This window comes from Salvelinus fontinalis, chromosome 2, assembly GCF_029448725.1.
Source record: "Salvelinus fontinalis isolate EN_2023a chromosome 2, ASM2944872v1, whole genome shotgun sequence".
Lineage (NCBI taxonomy): Eukaryota > Metazoa > Chordata > Actinopteri > Salmoniformes > Salmonidae > Salvelinus > Salvelinus fontinalis.
The window spans coordinates 47,254,185-47,270,639 of record NC_074666.1 but is presented as its reverse complement, the minus strand read 5'-3'; the positions used below and the strand labels follow the sequence as shown (position 1 = coordinate 47,270,639).

At 41.6% G+C, this 16,455-nt stretch overlaps 1 protein-coding gene across 1 annotated transcript in view; it reads left to right on the top strand.

Moving 5' to 3' along the window:
* Nucleotides 1–8,076: 8,076 nt before the first annotated feature.
* The window catches only part of LOC129819943 (ceramide synthase-like), a 44,355-nt gene continuing 35,976 nt past the window's right edge, over nucleotides 8,077–16,455 (top strand). Inside the window, exon 1 of the mRNA XM_055876671.1 lies at nucleotides 8,077–8,686. Within this exon, the coding sequence (XP_055732646.1) occupies nucleotides 8,565–8,686 (122 nt within the window). The 5' untranslated portion in view covers nucleotides 8,077–8,564. The remainder of the gene's footprint in view (nucleotides 8,687–16,455) is intronic.

The window sequence follows — 16,455 nt, the reverse complement described above, 5'->3', positions numbered from 1 at the left end:
GATGCAATCTTGTTGGCTTTGTTTACATGTAAACCATTAGCAATGTAGCAAACCCTAATTACTTATAATGGGAAAATATCAAGCAGTTTTTCACTCTTAAAACTCCCTTCAATTACCTTCACTAAACTCATGGACCATGTAGTTAACCATGTTATCTCATATTGTACTTTTGCACATTACGTACCTGAATTACCAGGGTGGAATGATGAGACGGACAGAAGTTAGTAGTAGTCTGTACCAGGCATTCTCCAAGATTGAAGAAGAAACATCCAAGACCTCACGATGCCACTAATGCTAAAATTATACAAGGGATGGCTCCATAAAATAACAAACGAAATAAAACATATTTGTGTGCATTGTATATTATCAGCAGTTGGAAGTAATATTTTATCTGGACTGAGCACAGCAAACCAATCCCTAGTTTGGCCCATAATAATGCAATCTGCATTCATTCCTGTTAAATTGTAAATGATGGTTCTCAATGTGTTGTTTGGCAGTGATTTCAGATAGAGGAAGGCGGCAGGGCTCTGGTTCTTTGCCATAGTGGTTGTGCAGCAGGTTGAGTCTTGGACTGGTCTCAGGCCAATAGAACAAATTGATGGAAAGTGGTGTTGGGGGAAAAACATACGACACTATCTCTGGTCTGACGAAACCAAGATTGAACTATTTGGCCTGAATGCCAAGCTTCACGTCTGAAGTAAACCTGGCACCATCCCTACGGTGAAGCATGGTGGTGGCAGAATCATGCTGTGGGGATGTTTTTCAGCGGCAGGTACTTGGAGACTAGTACAGAGAAATTCTTGATGAAAACCTGCTCCAGAGCACTCAGGACCTCAGACTGGGGCAAAGGTTTACCTTCCAACAAGACAACAATCCTAAGCAGACAGCCAAGGCAATGCATGAGTGGCTTTGGGACAAGTCTCTGAATGTCCTTGAGTGGCCCAGCCAGAGCCCAGACTTGAACCCAATCGAACATCTCTGGAGAGACCTGAAAATAGCTGTGCAGCGACACTCCCCATCCAACCTGACAAAGCTTGAGAGGATCTGTAGAGAAGAATGGGAGAAACTCACAAAATACAGGTGTGCCAAGCTTGTAGCGTCATACCCAGGAAGACTCGAGGCTGTAATTACTGCCAAAGGTGCTTCAACAAAGTATTTAGTAAAGGGTCTGAATACTTATGTAAATGTGATATTTCAGTTTTTTTAAATAAATATTTCTTAACCTGTTTTTGCTTTGTCATTATGGGGCATTGTGTGTAGATTGACGGAAAAAAACGATTGAATCAATTTCAGTATAAGGCTGTAACATAACAAAATGTGGAAAAAGTCAAGGGGTCTGAATACTTTCCAAATGCACTGTACCTACAGTACAACCAGGTCATATCAATTAAGAACCAAATGGAAGAAAACGTCTGAAAGAGGGACGACTACTTGGACTTGTTTATTAAACAAACAAAAAAAGATTGCAGTTGCCAGAGTAGCCTGGAGCAGGCATTTTCATTGACAGATGTATGTCTCCTTGTTTGTCTGTTTTTTTTGTACTTTATTTTGTTTTTACGTCATTTTGTATCTATTTACCTACTTTGGCAGTTGGGACTGCTGCTCCCGCCTAATAGAGTAATTTGAATAGTAGCATTTGAATTAATTTGGTTACACACAAACATGATGGCCAATAAACCAGTGTGGTATCACTTTCATGGTTCAATATTGAGTTTCCCCTTCCTCTGTTCTGTTAATGAATAGATAAGGTGTGTGTTTGTGTGTGTTTGTGTGTGCGTTACACTCACTGTCTGGTCAGTTGACAATACTGGCTCTGGGGCTCCCTCATTGGCCTGAGTGGATGTGGGGGTGGCCTCTGTGGGGTTAGATGTTGGGTTGGTCACTGGAGTAGAGGTGTAAGTATCAGCAGTGGAAGATGCGAAGGTGAACACATCGGTAGTGCAGGAGAAATGTATGCATAGAGAATGGCTGACGATAAAAGAAGAGGAAAGAGTTAACAGTCACCATTGCACACACCTACCATATAAGCACCTTCAAATAAATCACATAAAATTCATTACTCACTGCTCAATTGTGTTTATACACCGTGTGCAAAAAAATAGGTATGTCTTTCTAATATTGAGTTGCAACCACTTTTGCTCTCAGAACAGCCTCAATTCAAATAAAATTACTTTTAAGTTGTCACATGCGCCGAATACAACAGGTGTAGACCTTACCGTGAAATTCTTACTTACAAACCCTTAACCAACAATGCAGTTCAGGAAATAGAGTTCAGAAAATATTTAGTAAATAAACTAAAGTAAAAAGTAAAATAAAAAGTAACACAAAATAACAATAACGAGGCCATAGACAGGGGGTACCGGTACCGAGTCAATGTGTGGGGGTAGAGGTTAGTCAAGGTAGTTGGACATGTAGGTAGGGATAAAGTCACTATGCATAGCAACTAAACAGCGAGTAGCAGCAGTGTAAAAACAAAGGGGGGTCGAAGTAAATAGTCTGGGTGGCCATTTGATTCATTGTTCAGCAGTCTTCTGGCTTGGAAGGAGAAGTAGTTAACTAGCCTTTTGGACCTAGACTTGGTGCTCCGGCACCACTTGCCATGCGGTAGCATAGAGCACAGTCTATACCTTGGGTGACTGAAGTCTTTGACAATTTTTTGGGCCTTCCACTGACACCGCCTAGTATATACAGTTGAAGTCGGAAGATTACATACACTTAGCTTGGGATCACTAAAACTCATTTTTCAACCACTCCACAAATTTCTTGTCAACAAACTATAGTTTTGCCAAGTCGGTTAGGACATCTACTTTGTGCATGACACAAGTAATTTTCCCAATAATTGTTTACAGACAGATTATTTCACGTAGAATTCACTGTGTCACAATTCAAATGGGTCAGACGTTTACATACACTAAGTTGACAGTGCCTTTACACAGCTTGGAAAATTCCATGGCTTTAGAAGATTCTGATAGGCTAATTGACATCATTTGAGTCAATTGGAGGTGTACCTGTGGATGTATTTCAAGGCCTACCTTCAAACTCAGTGCCTCTTTGCTTGACATCATGGGAAAATCAAAAGAAATCAGCCAAGACCTCAGAAAACCATTGTAGACCTCCACAAGTCTGGTTCATCCTTGGGAGCAAATTCTAAATGCCTGATGGTACCACATTCAACTGTACAAACAATAGTACGCAAGTATAAACACAGTGGGACCATGCAACCGTCATACTGCTCAGGAAGGAGACGCGTTCTGTCTCCTAGAGATGAACGTACTTTGGTGCGAAAAAGTGCATATTTATCCATGAACAACAGCAAAGGACCTTGTGAAGATGCTGGAGGAAACAGGTACAAAAGTATCTATATCCACAGTAAAACGAGTCCTATATCGACATAACCTGAAAGGCCGCTCAGCAAGGAAGAAGCCACTGCTCAAAAACCGCCATAAAAAAGCCAGACTACGGTTTGCAACTGAACATGGGGACAAAGATCGTACTTTTTGGAGAAATGTCCTCTGGTCTGATGAAACAAAAATAGAACTGTTCGGCCATATTGACCATCGTGCTTTTGTTACTTCTAGGTTAGACTACTGCAATGCTCTACTTTCCGGCTACCCGGATAAAGCACTAAATAAACTTCAGATAGTGCTAAATACGGCTGCTATAATCCTGACTAGAACAAAAAAATTTGGTCATATTACTTCAGTACTAGCCTCCCTACACTAGCTTCCTGTTAAGGCAAGGGCTGATTTCAAGGTTTTACTGCTAACCTACAAAGCATTACATGGGCTTGCTCCTACCTATCTTTCCAATTTGGTCCTGCCATACAAACCTACACGTACGCTACGGTCACAAGATGCAGGCCTCCTAATTGTCCCTAGAATTTCTAAGCAAACAGCTGGAGGCAGGGCTTTCTCCTATAGAGCTCCATTTTATGGAATGGTCTGCCTACCCATGTGAGAGACACGGACTCGGTCTCAACTTTTAAGTCTTTACTGAAGACTCATCTCTTCAGTGGGCCATATGATTGAGTGTAGTCTGGCCCAGGAGTGTGAAGGTGAACGGAAAGGCTGTGGAGCAACGAACCGCCCTTGCTGTCTCTGCCTGGTCGGTTTCCCTCTCTTCACTGGGATTCTCTGCCTCTAACCCTATTACAGGGTCACGGGCTTACTGGTGCTCTTTCATGCCGTCCCTAGGAGGGGTGCGTCACTTGAGTGGGTTGAGTCACTGATGTGATCTTACTGTCTGGGTTGGCGCCCCCCCTTGGGTTGTGCCGTGGCGGAGATCTTGGTGGGCTATACTCGGCCTTGTCTCAGGATGGTAAATTGGTGGTTGAAGATATCCCTCTAGTGGTGTGGTTTGGCAAAGTGGGTGGGCTTATATCCTTCCTGTTTGGCCCTGTCCGGGGGTATCATCGGATGGGGCCACAGTGTCTCCTGACCCCTCCTGTCTCAGCCTCCAGTATTTATGCTGCAGTAGTTTATGTGTCGGGGGGCTAGGGTCAGTTTGTTATATCTGGAGTACTTCTCCTGTCTTATCCGGTGTCCTGTGTGAATTTAAGTATGCTCTCTCTAATTCTCTCTTTCTTTCTCTCTCTCGGAGGACCTGAGCCCTAGGACCATGCCTCAGGACTACCTGGCATGATGACTCCTTGCTGTCCCCAGTCCACCTGGCCGTGCTGCTGCTCCAGTTTCAACTGTTCTGCCTGCGGCTATGGAACCCTGACCTGTTCACCGGACGTGCTACCTGTCCCAGACCTGCTGTTTTCAAGTCTCTAGAGACAGCAGGAGCGGTAGAGATACTCTTAATGATCGGCTATGAAAAGCCAACTGACATTTACTCCTGAGGTGCTGACTTTGCTGCACCCTCAACAACTACTGTGATTATTATTATTTGACCATACTGGTCATTTATGAACATTTGAACATCTTGGCCAAGTTCTGTTATAATCCCCCCCTGGCACAGCCAAAAGAGGACTGGCCACCCCTCATAGCCTGGTTCCTCTCTAGGTTTCTTCCTAGGTTTTTGCCTTTCATGGGAGTTTTTCCTAGCCACCGTGCTTCTACACCTGCATTGCTTGCTGTTTCGGGGTTTAGGCTGAGTTTCTGTACAGCACTTTGAGATATCAGCTGATGTAAGAAGGGCTATATAAATACATTTGATTTGATATGTTTGGAGGAAAAAGGGGGAGGCTTGCAAGAAAGAAGAACACCATCCCACCCATGAAGCACAAGGGTGGCAGCATCATGTTGTGTTGGTGCTTTGCTGCAGGAGGGACTGGTGCACTTCACAAAATAGATGGCATCATGAGGCAGGAAAATTATGTGGATATATTGAAGCAACATCTCAAGACATCAGTCAGGATGTTAAAGCTTGGTCGCAAATGGGTCTTCCAAATGGACAATAACCCCAAACATACTTCCAAAGTTGTGGCAAAATGGCTTAAGGACAACAAAGTCGAGGTATTGGAGTGGCCATCACAAGGCCCTAACCTCAATCCTATAGAAAATTTGTGGGCAGAACTGAAAAAGCATGTGCGAGCAAAGAGGCCTACAAACCTGACTCAGTTACACCATCTCTGTCAGGAGGAATGGACTAAAATTCACCTAACTTATTGTGAGAAGGTTGTGGAAGGCTACCCGTAACGTTTGACCCAAGTTAAACAATTTAAAGGCAATGCTACCAAATACTAATTGAGTGTATGTAAACTTTTGACCCACTGGGAATGTGATGAAAGAAATAAAAGCTGAAGTAAATCATTCTCTCTACTATTATTCTGATATTTCACATTCTTGAAATAAGGTGGTGATCCTAACTGACCTAAGACAGGGAATTTCTACTAGGATTAAATGTCAGGAATGGTTATGGTTAATGGTTAAAACTGAGTTTAAACGTTAATTGGCTAAGGTGTATGTAAATTTCCGACTTCAACTGTATGTAAACATTATCATAGTGACATTTATTACATCCAATGTTTAATTATTAAAGTGGCTTGATTTTTTGTGTGGCTTTCCTGTGACATCGGGTGCTGTAAGTGTCATTGAGGGCAGGTAGATTGCCCCCGGTGATGCGTTGTGCAGACCGCACCACCCTCTGGAGAGCCTTGCGGTTGAGGGCGGTGCATTTGCCGTACCAGGCTGTGATACAGCCCAACAGGATGCTCTCGATTGTGCATCTGTAAAAGTTTGTCAGGGTTTTGGGTGACAAGACAAATTTCTTCAGCCTCGTGAGGCTGCTATACATAGGAATTGGAGCAAATAATAATATTGACAAAGCTCTTCTGATACATATATCATGTTTTGTACAGTCTCAAATGTGATTAGAAATATTGTGCACATTACATCAATAAATATTCTGAAAAGATATAAAAAGAAAAAAGCATTTGAATATTTGTATTTTCTAATTCCCTTTTGCGATATATACACTACCATTGAAAAGTTTGAGGTCACTTGTTTTTGAAAGAAAAACACATTTTTCTGTCCATTAAAAGAACATCAAATTGGTCAGAAATATAGTGTAGACATTGTTAATGTTGTAAATGACTATTGTAGCTGGAAACGGCTAGTTTTTTATGGAATATCTACATATGCGTACAGGCCCATTATCAGCAACCATCACTCTATGTTCCAATGATACGTTTTGTTAGCTAATCCAAGTTTATCATTTTAAAAGGCTAGTTGATCATTAGAAAACTATTTTGCAATTATGCTAACACAGCTGAAAACTGTTGTTCTGATTAAAGAAGCAATAAAACTGGCCTTCTTTAGACTAGTTGAGTATATGGAGCATCAGCATTTGTGGGCTCGATTACAGGCTCAAAATGGCCAGAAACAAAGTTCTTTCTTCTGAAACTCGTCAGTCTATTATTGTTCTGAGAAATGAAGGCTATTCCATGCGAGAAATTGCCAAGAAACTGAAGATCTCGTACAACACTGTGTACTACTCCCTTCACAGAACAGCGCAAACTGGCTCTAACCAGAATAGAAAGAGGAGTGGGAGGCCCCGGTGCACAACTGAGCAAGAGGACAAGTACATTAGAGTGCCTAGTTTGAGAAACAGACGCCTCACAAGTCCTCAACTGGCAGCTTCATTAAATAATACCCGCAAAACACCAGTCTCAACATCAACGGTGAAGAGGCGACTCCGGGATGCTGGATTTCTAGGCAGAGTTGCAAAGAAAAAGCCTTATCTCAGACTGGCCAATAAAAATAAAAGATTAAGATGGGCCAAAGGCCAGCATCCCGGAGTCTCCTCTTCACTGTTGACGTTGAGGCTGGTGTTTTGCGGGTACTATTTAATGAAGCTGCCAGTTGAGGACTTGTGAGGCATCTGTTTCTCAAACTAGACACTCTAGCGTACTTGTCCTCTTGTACTTGTCCTCTATAAATAGTGTGTTTTTGCAAAAATGAATCATTTTGCAACAATGCATAGCCTAATTATGTGTACAGTAAGAGTAGGCTTCTAAAACAGAAAATTACAGTAAATTAAAAATGATCAGGGTGAACTATGGGCAGCACAGTTCCGCTACTGCCTAGATGGCGCTGTCTTGCGGAATGCTTATTGTCCACATTGTTTGTAGGGTCTCTGCACCGTCATGAATAAGAGCACAGATGGAACAATGAGACAGATATTTCACCGGATGTGTAAATGTGAAGCATCCGCTTGGCGTTTCCACACACTACCAAAAATGTTAGTGAGAGGAAGTCCAGTGGCCAGCAGTGGGAGAAGATGTAACAAGACGGATTTTGGCTGACATAGCACATTTTGTCATTGATGAAACATTTGCTCTCAATACAGTTTTCTGATCCCAAAACTATAATTTGTTACAAACAGAGTGGATTGAGTTTTCTAGACTTTACCCATTGCTAAAGTTTTTGAAAATTGCGTTGTTTAGATGTGCAAAAGGAATTTAGTTATTGCACACGCGCATATAGAAGGCGTTTCCTATCGGAAATATGCAAATACAGCTAAAACGCGCCAATAGGATCTTGCTAGCTCGTGCTTGACTCTGCCCACCTCCTTGCTTGTTCTGCCCACTATGACTCATTTGAAACGACAGGCTGTGGTCTATCTTGGTTAAGTTATATACATCTTTGATAAGAGAGCGCTTGTCGAGTCGTAGATGGTTCGCATAGCAAGGTTCCCCAACTCGGAGAAACCGACGCGTAGGTCGAACCTTGCCTCGGTTTAATTCACATATGTATTATTTTTTCACCAAATTTTTTTTCTGGTAGAATATTCTCAAACCTCTATATTAAATTGTATTCCGCGGCATGTAGTTAGCGTGCTGTCTAACGTTACCGGCTTTGCGCCAGGAGTGAAGACCAATCAATCAACGGGTACCTTCGCTAGCTAGGTTGTGTGTACAGTGTGGTGTTGCTGAGGCAAGGGAAAAAACGCAGCGGTCACCGGTGACTGGATCTTGTGGCGTGAGCACTAATGCTGTCTAGCAAACACGGCGAATCCCAGTCGCCGGTGTAAAACGCGGTGTGTAAAATACATCTTGCAGCCCTCGACCCATATTATAAAAATAGATAGGTCGATAGCGGGAGAAGCGAAACGCAAGGATGTTGCAAGTGCTGGCTTGCGGCGTCGTAGTTTTTCCCGGACTCTTCTTCGTCTTTCGGAGGGTACTCCCGTCCATTTTCAAACAGTGGACCGATGCAGACGTTGTACTGGTCAGCGAGAGGTAATTATTATATATATTTTTCAGATGGTAAACATTTAATCCTGGACATAGCTGGTCAAGCAGTAGCTGGCCCTAGGAGGCTATGCTAGCTATTACGGCCATGTAAGCTGATACAACAAATTGCTGAGTCTCGAGCTTGGCATGGGTTTTAACCGAATTAGCCACAGTTGCTATTTCAAACAGTGCTGAAAGATATTAGATTAGAAATTATGCTTTTGTACATTTCATATGTCGTCATGGCCATTATGTCGTACCAGATAATGTTATTGTAGGCTGCGTTATCATAACGGTGGTGGCTAGCCCTGTGAATTACAACATAGTAATACCATGGTTATATTGCTGCGTCTTGGTCAAAATTACACAATCACATGCGCAGGGGTGAGTTCGATGCTCATTTGTACTCTGTCACTCTCTATCTAGTTGATAATTCCCCATCAAACTCGATCGCTGTGGTGGCTACTGAGTTATGCAATGTAAAGTGCTGAACTACAGTATACTGAGCCGATCGCTTGGCCTTAATCACGCTCCTATTAATTCGCTAATGCTCATCAAACGGAAAATACATTTCTTAGACGCATGTGTTGATGCCTCGGGGGATACATAGCTAAATAGCTAGCTCAGTAACCCTGTCAAGTCAGCCTTGAATGCCTCACCAGTTTGATTATGTCACATATCCGGATAGATAGCGGGAGAAGCTATCGGGCATTATCTGGCTGCAATAACGTAGGCTAGGTTACAAAAAAAGACAACTAATGTTATCATGTTGAATGCCCATCAGCAACGTAATTAATAGTTAATTCATATACGTTTGTTTTACGATCTCTTGGCCTGCTACTGTAGGTGTTGTATTTGTTTTACCTGCCTGTTAAAGTGCCAGTGAGCATCTGGATAAGCTGCAGTGTGCTGCCCGAGCTTTTCTCGCTCTGGCGTTATTTTAGGCAGAGACATTTTTTTTAACAGATTCTATAACAAGATTAGACCAGACCATTTCGCGTGCCACATACACTATATATATATGAAAGTATGTGGACACCCCTTCAAATGATTGGATTTGTCTATTTCAGCCACACCTGTTGCTGACAGGTGTATAAAATTGAGCACACAGCCATGCAATCATTGTCAATATGATGGCCTTACTGAAGAGCCTAGTGGCTTTCAACGTGGCACGGTCATAGTATGCCACCTTTCCAACAAGTCAGTTCGTCAAATTTCTGCCCCGCTAGAGCTGCCCGGGTCAGCTGTGCGTGCTGTTATTGTGAAGTGGAAACGTCTAGGAGGAACAACGGCTCAGCTGTGAAGGGGTAGGCTACACAAGCTCACAGATTGCGAGTGCTGAAGCATGTAGCGAGTTAAAATCATCTGTCCTCGGTTGCAACACTCACTACTGTATTCCAAACTGCCTCTGGAAACAACGTCGGCACAATAACTGTTCGTCAGGAGCTTCACAAAATGGGTTTTCATGGCCGAGCAGCCGCACACAAGCCTAAGATCACCATGCACAATACTAAACGTCGGCTGGAGGGGTGTAAAGCTCGCCGCCATTGGACTCGAGCATGCTTCACCATCTGGCAGTCCGACGGACTAATCTGGGTTTGGCAGATGCCAGGAGAACGCTACTTGCCCCAATGCATGATGCCAACTGTCAAGTTTGGTGGAGGAGGAATAATGGTCTGGGGCTGTTTTTCATGGTTCGGGCTATGCCCCTTAGTTCCAGTGAAGGGAAATCTTAAGCTACAACATACAATGACATTCTAGATGATTCTCTGCTTCCAACTTTGTGGCAAAAGTTTGGAGAAAGGCCTTTCCTGTTTCGGCATGACAATGCCCCCGTGCACAAAGCAAGGTCCATACAGAAATGGTTTGTCAAGATCGGTGTGGAAGAACTTGACTGGCCTGCACAGAAACCTGACCTCAACCCCAGCGAACACCTTTGCGATGAATTGGAACGCCGACTGCGAGCAAGGTCTAATCGCCCAACATCAGTGCCCGACCTCACTAATGCTCGTGGCTGAATGGAAGCAAGTCCCCGCAGCAATGTTCCATCATCCAGTGGAAAGCCTTCCCAGAAGAGTGGAGGCTGTTATAGCAGAAAAGGGGGGGACCAACTCCATAGTAATGCCAATGATTTTGGAATGAGATGTTCGACGAGCAGGTGTCCACATGCTTTTGATCATGTAGTATATATATCCCCTCTATATTGTTAAAATAGAAGAAAGGTATTGACATTTGTAATGAACAAACACTTTCATTCTCAATTTTCCCAACTCCCCTCGAGACGGTTGTGAACAGCATTCGTCGGGGGTTTCGTGACATGTGGGTAAAGTGGTGTCTTATGGACAATTCCATTGTGGTGAGAATGATTTTTCACTTAAAATGTATGCCAAACAAAAAAACATTTACAATGTTGTTGATCCATCCTCCGCTTTCTCACATCACAGCCATTGGACTCTAGACATTTTTATATCACCAATGACCTCATGGTGACATCCATAAGCAGTTTCGTTCCTGTCCTGTAGCTCAGTTCAGAAGAACGACAGCATCTTGGATGTGTCTGGGTGACTTAATACATAATCCACAATGTAATTATTAACTTGACCATGCTTAAATATATAGTCAGTGTCTGATTTTTTTATTGTTTCCCATCTACCCATCACTGCCCTTCTTCGAGGCTTTCGAAAAGCTCCCTGGTCTTTTGTAGTTGAATATGTGCTTTAAATTCAGTACTTGACTGGGGGACCTTACAGTTGTTGTATGTATGGGGGACATAAAAAAATAATGTCCTATTATTTCACACTATAACTTATGTGATTTGTTATGACAAAGTTTATTTCAGAACAAATTTTGCTTTGCCTAAGCAAAATGGGTGAATACTTATGCAACTACTATTTGAGTTATTAAATTAGTATTAATTTGTAAAAAGTTATAGATTATGTACATTATGGAGTATTTTGTGTAGATCGATGACAAACAATACAATTAAATCGTTCAATCCCACTTTGTAATGCAACGAAATGTTTTTAAAAAAACAAGTTAAAGGAGATGTAGACTTTCTATATAGCTTTCATTTGAAACCCAATTTCACATGTTGGTGCTCATGTGTCCCTTTACATGGAAAGGACCTTATCTCCACCTGCAGTGCACTATGTGTATGGGACTGATGTGAAGGCTTCCTCCTATTGATGGGTTCAGGCAGGATAAGTCCAGGTCTTTCCATCATGGAAGAACATAAGATCACCCATGTAGCCACACTGTTCGTAGCCATGCTTAACATAATAATATAGGCCTCATATGAATTATAATATGGTCATTTTGTCAACATGCTTATCCAATGAAACATACAGTTAAAGATAGATCCATACTGACCAAAAGTATGTGGACACCTGCTCGTCGAACATCTCATTCCAAAATCATGGGCGTTATGCTGACGTTGTTCCAGAGCCGTTTGGAACTTGTTAGCTAGTGTTGTAACCGAGGACAGTTGATTTTTACACACTTCAGCACTCGTTGGTCCCGTTTCTGTGAGCTTGTGTGGCCTACCACTTCGCGGCTGAGCCCTTTTTGCTTTTAGTCATTTCCACTTCACAATGACAGCACTTACAGTTGACCGAACAGCTCGAGCAGGGCAGAAATTTGACGAACGGACTTGTTGGAAAGATGGCATCCTGTGACGGTGCCATGTTGAAAGTCACTGGGCTCAGTAACGCCATTCTACTGCCAATGTTTGTCTATGGAAATTGCAGGGCTGTGTGCAAGATTTTTATACGTGTGAGTGTGTTCAGTAAAGTAAAACAAATGTTACGCGCATAGCAGTCAATACAAACTGAAATCATTGTGCATACAAAATATGGATGATTTAAGAGGTTGCCAAAATACAAAAATGTATAGAAATTGTACAATTATGAATCAAGAGGTCCAGCGATCTTAGTGACTAATTAATGAACAGAGGTATGGGATTGGTGACCTTCTGTATTGTTGACTTTGGGATTGTCAGTTGATTTTGGCTGCGGGTGTTCCTACCTGTTGCTGTGTTTCGGTCAGGGGGTAGATGGTCTCTGAATGGAGAGTTGAGGAGGCTGACAACGAAGTCTACAGAGCTGTGTCCTCCTTTTCAAGAAGCCTGGGTAGGGACAGGGTCAGTAGTGCCTCAGTATAACTGGAGTATCCTCCTAGGATGATGCGGCATGCATGCTCTCTTCTGAATACGCACCGGGTCATCAGACTAGGCCTGGGTCCATGAGCTGCGGCATATTCCAAGGTGGGGCATATGTAGCCGGTGTTAATGTTCATCAGGTCTTGTGGCGCATTGAATCTTTTAAGGTAGAGGAGGAGAAAAAAGTGTTTTGCTGCACTTAGTTACCATATATGCAACCTGCTCGCTCCATTATAGGTCCTTTTGTTCAACTATCGATAAAATCGAAACATTATCACACACTTGGAGCTCCTGCCCCGCAATATGTGGCTATTGGCCAATGCAGGAATAATATAGGCCTAATAACATGGTCCTTTTGTGAACACTTGTATCCAATGAAACATAGTTAAGACGTATTCAGTAGGCTATATGTGGTAGTGATGAGGGAAGAAATCGATAGTTGCATATCACACTATTTTAGATGATATTATATTGATACCATATTGATATTTTCATAATCTAGCTGGTTCTCCAGCTTCCTTTTTTAAATAGTGAGCCAACATGTTTTCAGCGCTTTTATTTCCATGACTGATCAACTCATTTTTTTATGCTCTTGTAAGAGATGTGATCGTACTTCTTAATGATCAACTCATTTTTATATGCTCTTGTAACATATGTGATCGTACTTCTTAACTCCCTTGCATTGTTTTTTTAAAGAAAGTAATGCTCAGCCAGCAGTCCCAGTTGATTGGTGTTTATTCGCTTGTATTGAATAATCAGACTGAGCTTTTGTAATCAAAGACAACAATTACAAAAATAGTATAATATACAATAGGTGTAAATACCTGAAAATAGACAAGAACATTTAGCTGTGGAGGACAACTGTATTACCCTCCTGTCTGCAGCAAGACCAATGGCATAACACCTTATTGATATGTAATCTCAATTAACCAATATAAATACATAAACGTTGAAATACATTTATGTAGTGGCAAGTAGAAACAACCAACCTTGTTACACTCTTGTCTATCTCCAGCAGACACATACTGAACAAAAATTAAACGCAACATGCAACAAAAGATTTTACTGAGTTACAGCACCCCCCCATCAAGACGATCCCACAGGTGAAGTAGCTGGATGTGGAGGTCCTCTGCTGGCGTGGAAACACGTGGTCTGCGGTTGTGAGGCCGGTTGGACATACTGCCAAATTATTTAAAACAACGTTGGAGGCAGCTAATGATAATTTAATGTTAATTTCTCTATCTGGCAACAGCTCTGGTAGACATTCCTGCAGTCAGCATGCCAATTGCATGCTTCCTCAACACTTGAGACATCTGTGTCATTGTGTTGTGTGACAAAACGGCGTATTTAAAGTGGACTTTTATTGTCCCCAGCACAAGGTGCACCTGTGTAATGATCATACTGTTTAATTAGCTTCTTGATATGCCACACCTGTCAGGTGGATGGATTATTTTGGAAAAGAAGAAATGTTCACCAATATGGATGTAAACAAATTTGTGAAAAAATAGAGAGAAATAAGCTTTTTGTATGGAAAATTTCAGTAAAAAAAAAAAAATTCAGCTCATGAAACATGTGAACAACACTTTACATGTTGCGTTTTATATATTTTTTCAGCGTAGGTAGCAATATGTTTGGAACATCAAATCGCAGTATCGAATAGAGGTCAACCGATTAATCGGAATGGCCGATTAATTAGGGCCGTTTTCATAACAATCGGAAATCGTTATATATGTACATTTTTACACCTTTATTTAACTAGGCAAGTCAGTTAAGAACACATTCTTATTTTCAATGACGGCCTAGGAACAGTGGGTTAACTGCCTTGTTCAAGGGCAGAACGACAGATTTTTACCTTTTACCTCAGCTCGGGGATTCAATCTTGCAACATTACGGTTAACTAGTCCAACGCTCTAACCACCTGCCTCTCATTGCACTCCACGAGGAGCCTGCCTGTTACCCGAATGCAGTAAGAAGCCAAGGTAATTTGCTAGCTAGTGTTAACCTGTTGGGGATGGGGGCGCTGTTTAGACTATTTATGCTAATTTGGCTAATTTTTTAAACGGCTTCCCACAAAATCCTTGATCGTACAATATGCATATTATTATTATTATTGGATAGAAAACAGTCTATAGTTTCTATAGGAGTTGAAATTTTGTCTCTAAGTGGAACAGAGCCCATTCTACAGCAATTTCCCTGACATGGAGTCAGATTTGAGAAATGTTGGCCACTCTTCTGAAGTCATTTAAAAGGGCACTGTCGTTGCTATGACTATACGGACACTTCTTACGTCTTCCCCTGGATGCCTTTACGTGATGACGATTCCAACGGGGTCGATTGCGCGTTCACAGGCCCTACAAATCAAAAAACCCTGAAGCTAGTCATTCTTTGGGAGCTGCGTCATGAGCCTAGAGGACCCCGGCGCACACCTGTTCCAAGCGTTAGTTTAGCCTGTTATATTTCTCCGGTCATCTTTTCACTCGTTATAGGAGTTAAAAACATCATAAGGTAGTTAATTTAAAGCGTTTTATAGCAATTTATATCCGTTTAGTGCGATTTTGGGACATTTATTTTTGCAACGATGTGAAAAGTTGGGCACGCTTTTCAGTTCATCCCGAACGCAGTTGACATTTCCACATGGCAAGAGGACAGCTTTCCACCAAAAGACGATTTCTCCCAAGAAAGGATCCTTTGCCCAAGATACTGATGGAAGAACAGCTCAAGGTAGGACATTTTTATTATGATAAATCGTGTTTCTGTCGAAACATTTTAGTGGCTTAGGACGCCATGTTTTTTGACGTAGCTTCGCTTGGCGCAAACTGTATTGAAAAGTAAGGATAAATTAAAAAATGTAATAACGCAATTGTATTAAGAATTAAATTGTCTATCAATCCCTGTCCACCCTATATTTTTTAGTCACGTTTATGAGTATTTATGTATAAGAGTAGATCACTGTCTAAGTGGCGCAAGGACATTTTCTGACCAGCTTGTCTACATTTCACATTGTCTAACCATGATTTTGGTGGCTAAATATAAACATTTTCGATCAAACTGTATATGCATGTTGTAATGTGATGTTACAGGAGTGTCATCGGAAGAATTCTGAGAAGGTTAGTGAAAAAATTAATATCTTTTGGCGATGTTGACTTTTATCGCTCACTTTGGCTAGAATCAATGCTGGGCTGCTAATTGCTATGTGCTAAGCTAATATAACGATTTATTGTGTTTTCGCTGTAAGACACTTAGAAAATCTGAAATATTGTCTGTATTCACAGGATCTGTGTCTTTCGATTCGTGTATGCTGTGTATTTTTACGAAATGTTTGATGATTAGTAGTTAGGTAAACACGTTGCTCATTGTAATTATTCTAGTCCATTTGTGATGGTGGGTGCAATTGTAAACTATGCCATCTACCTGAAATATGCACTTTTTTCTAACAAAACCTATCCCATACCATAAATATGTTATCAGACTGTCATCTAATGAGTTTTTTTGTTGGTTAGGGGCTATAAATATCTTAGTTTAGCCGAATTGGTGATGGCTACTGGTGTTGGTGGACAAATAAAAGATGGTGGATTATGCTAATGTGTTTTTAGGTAATAGATGTACATCTTTACATATT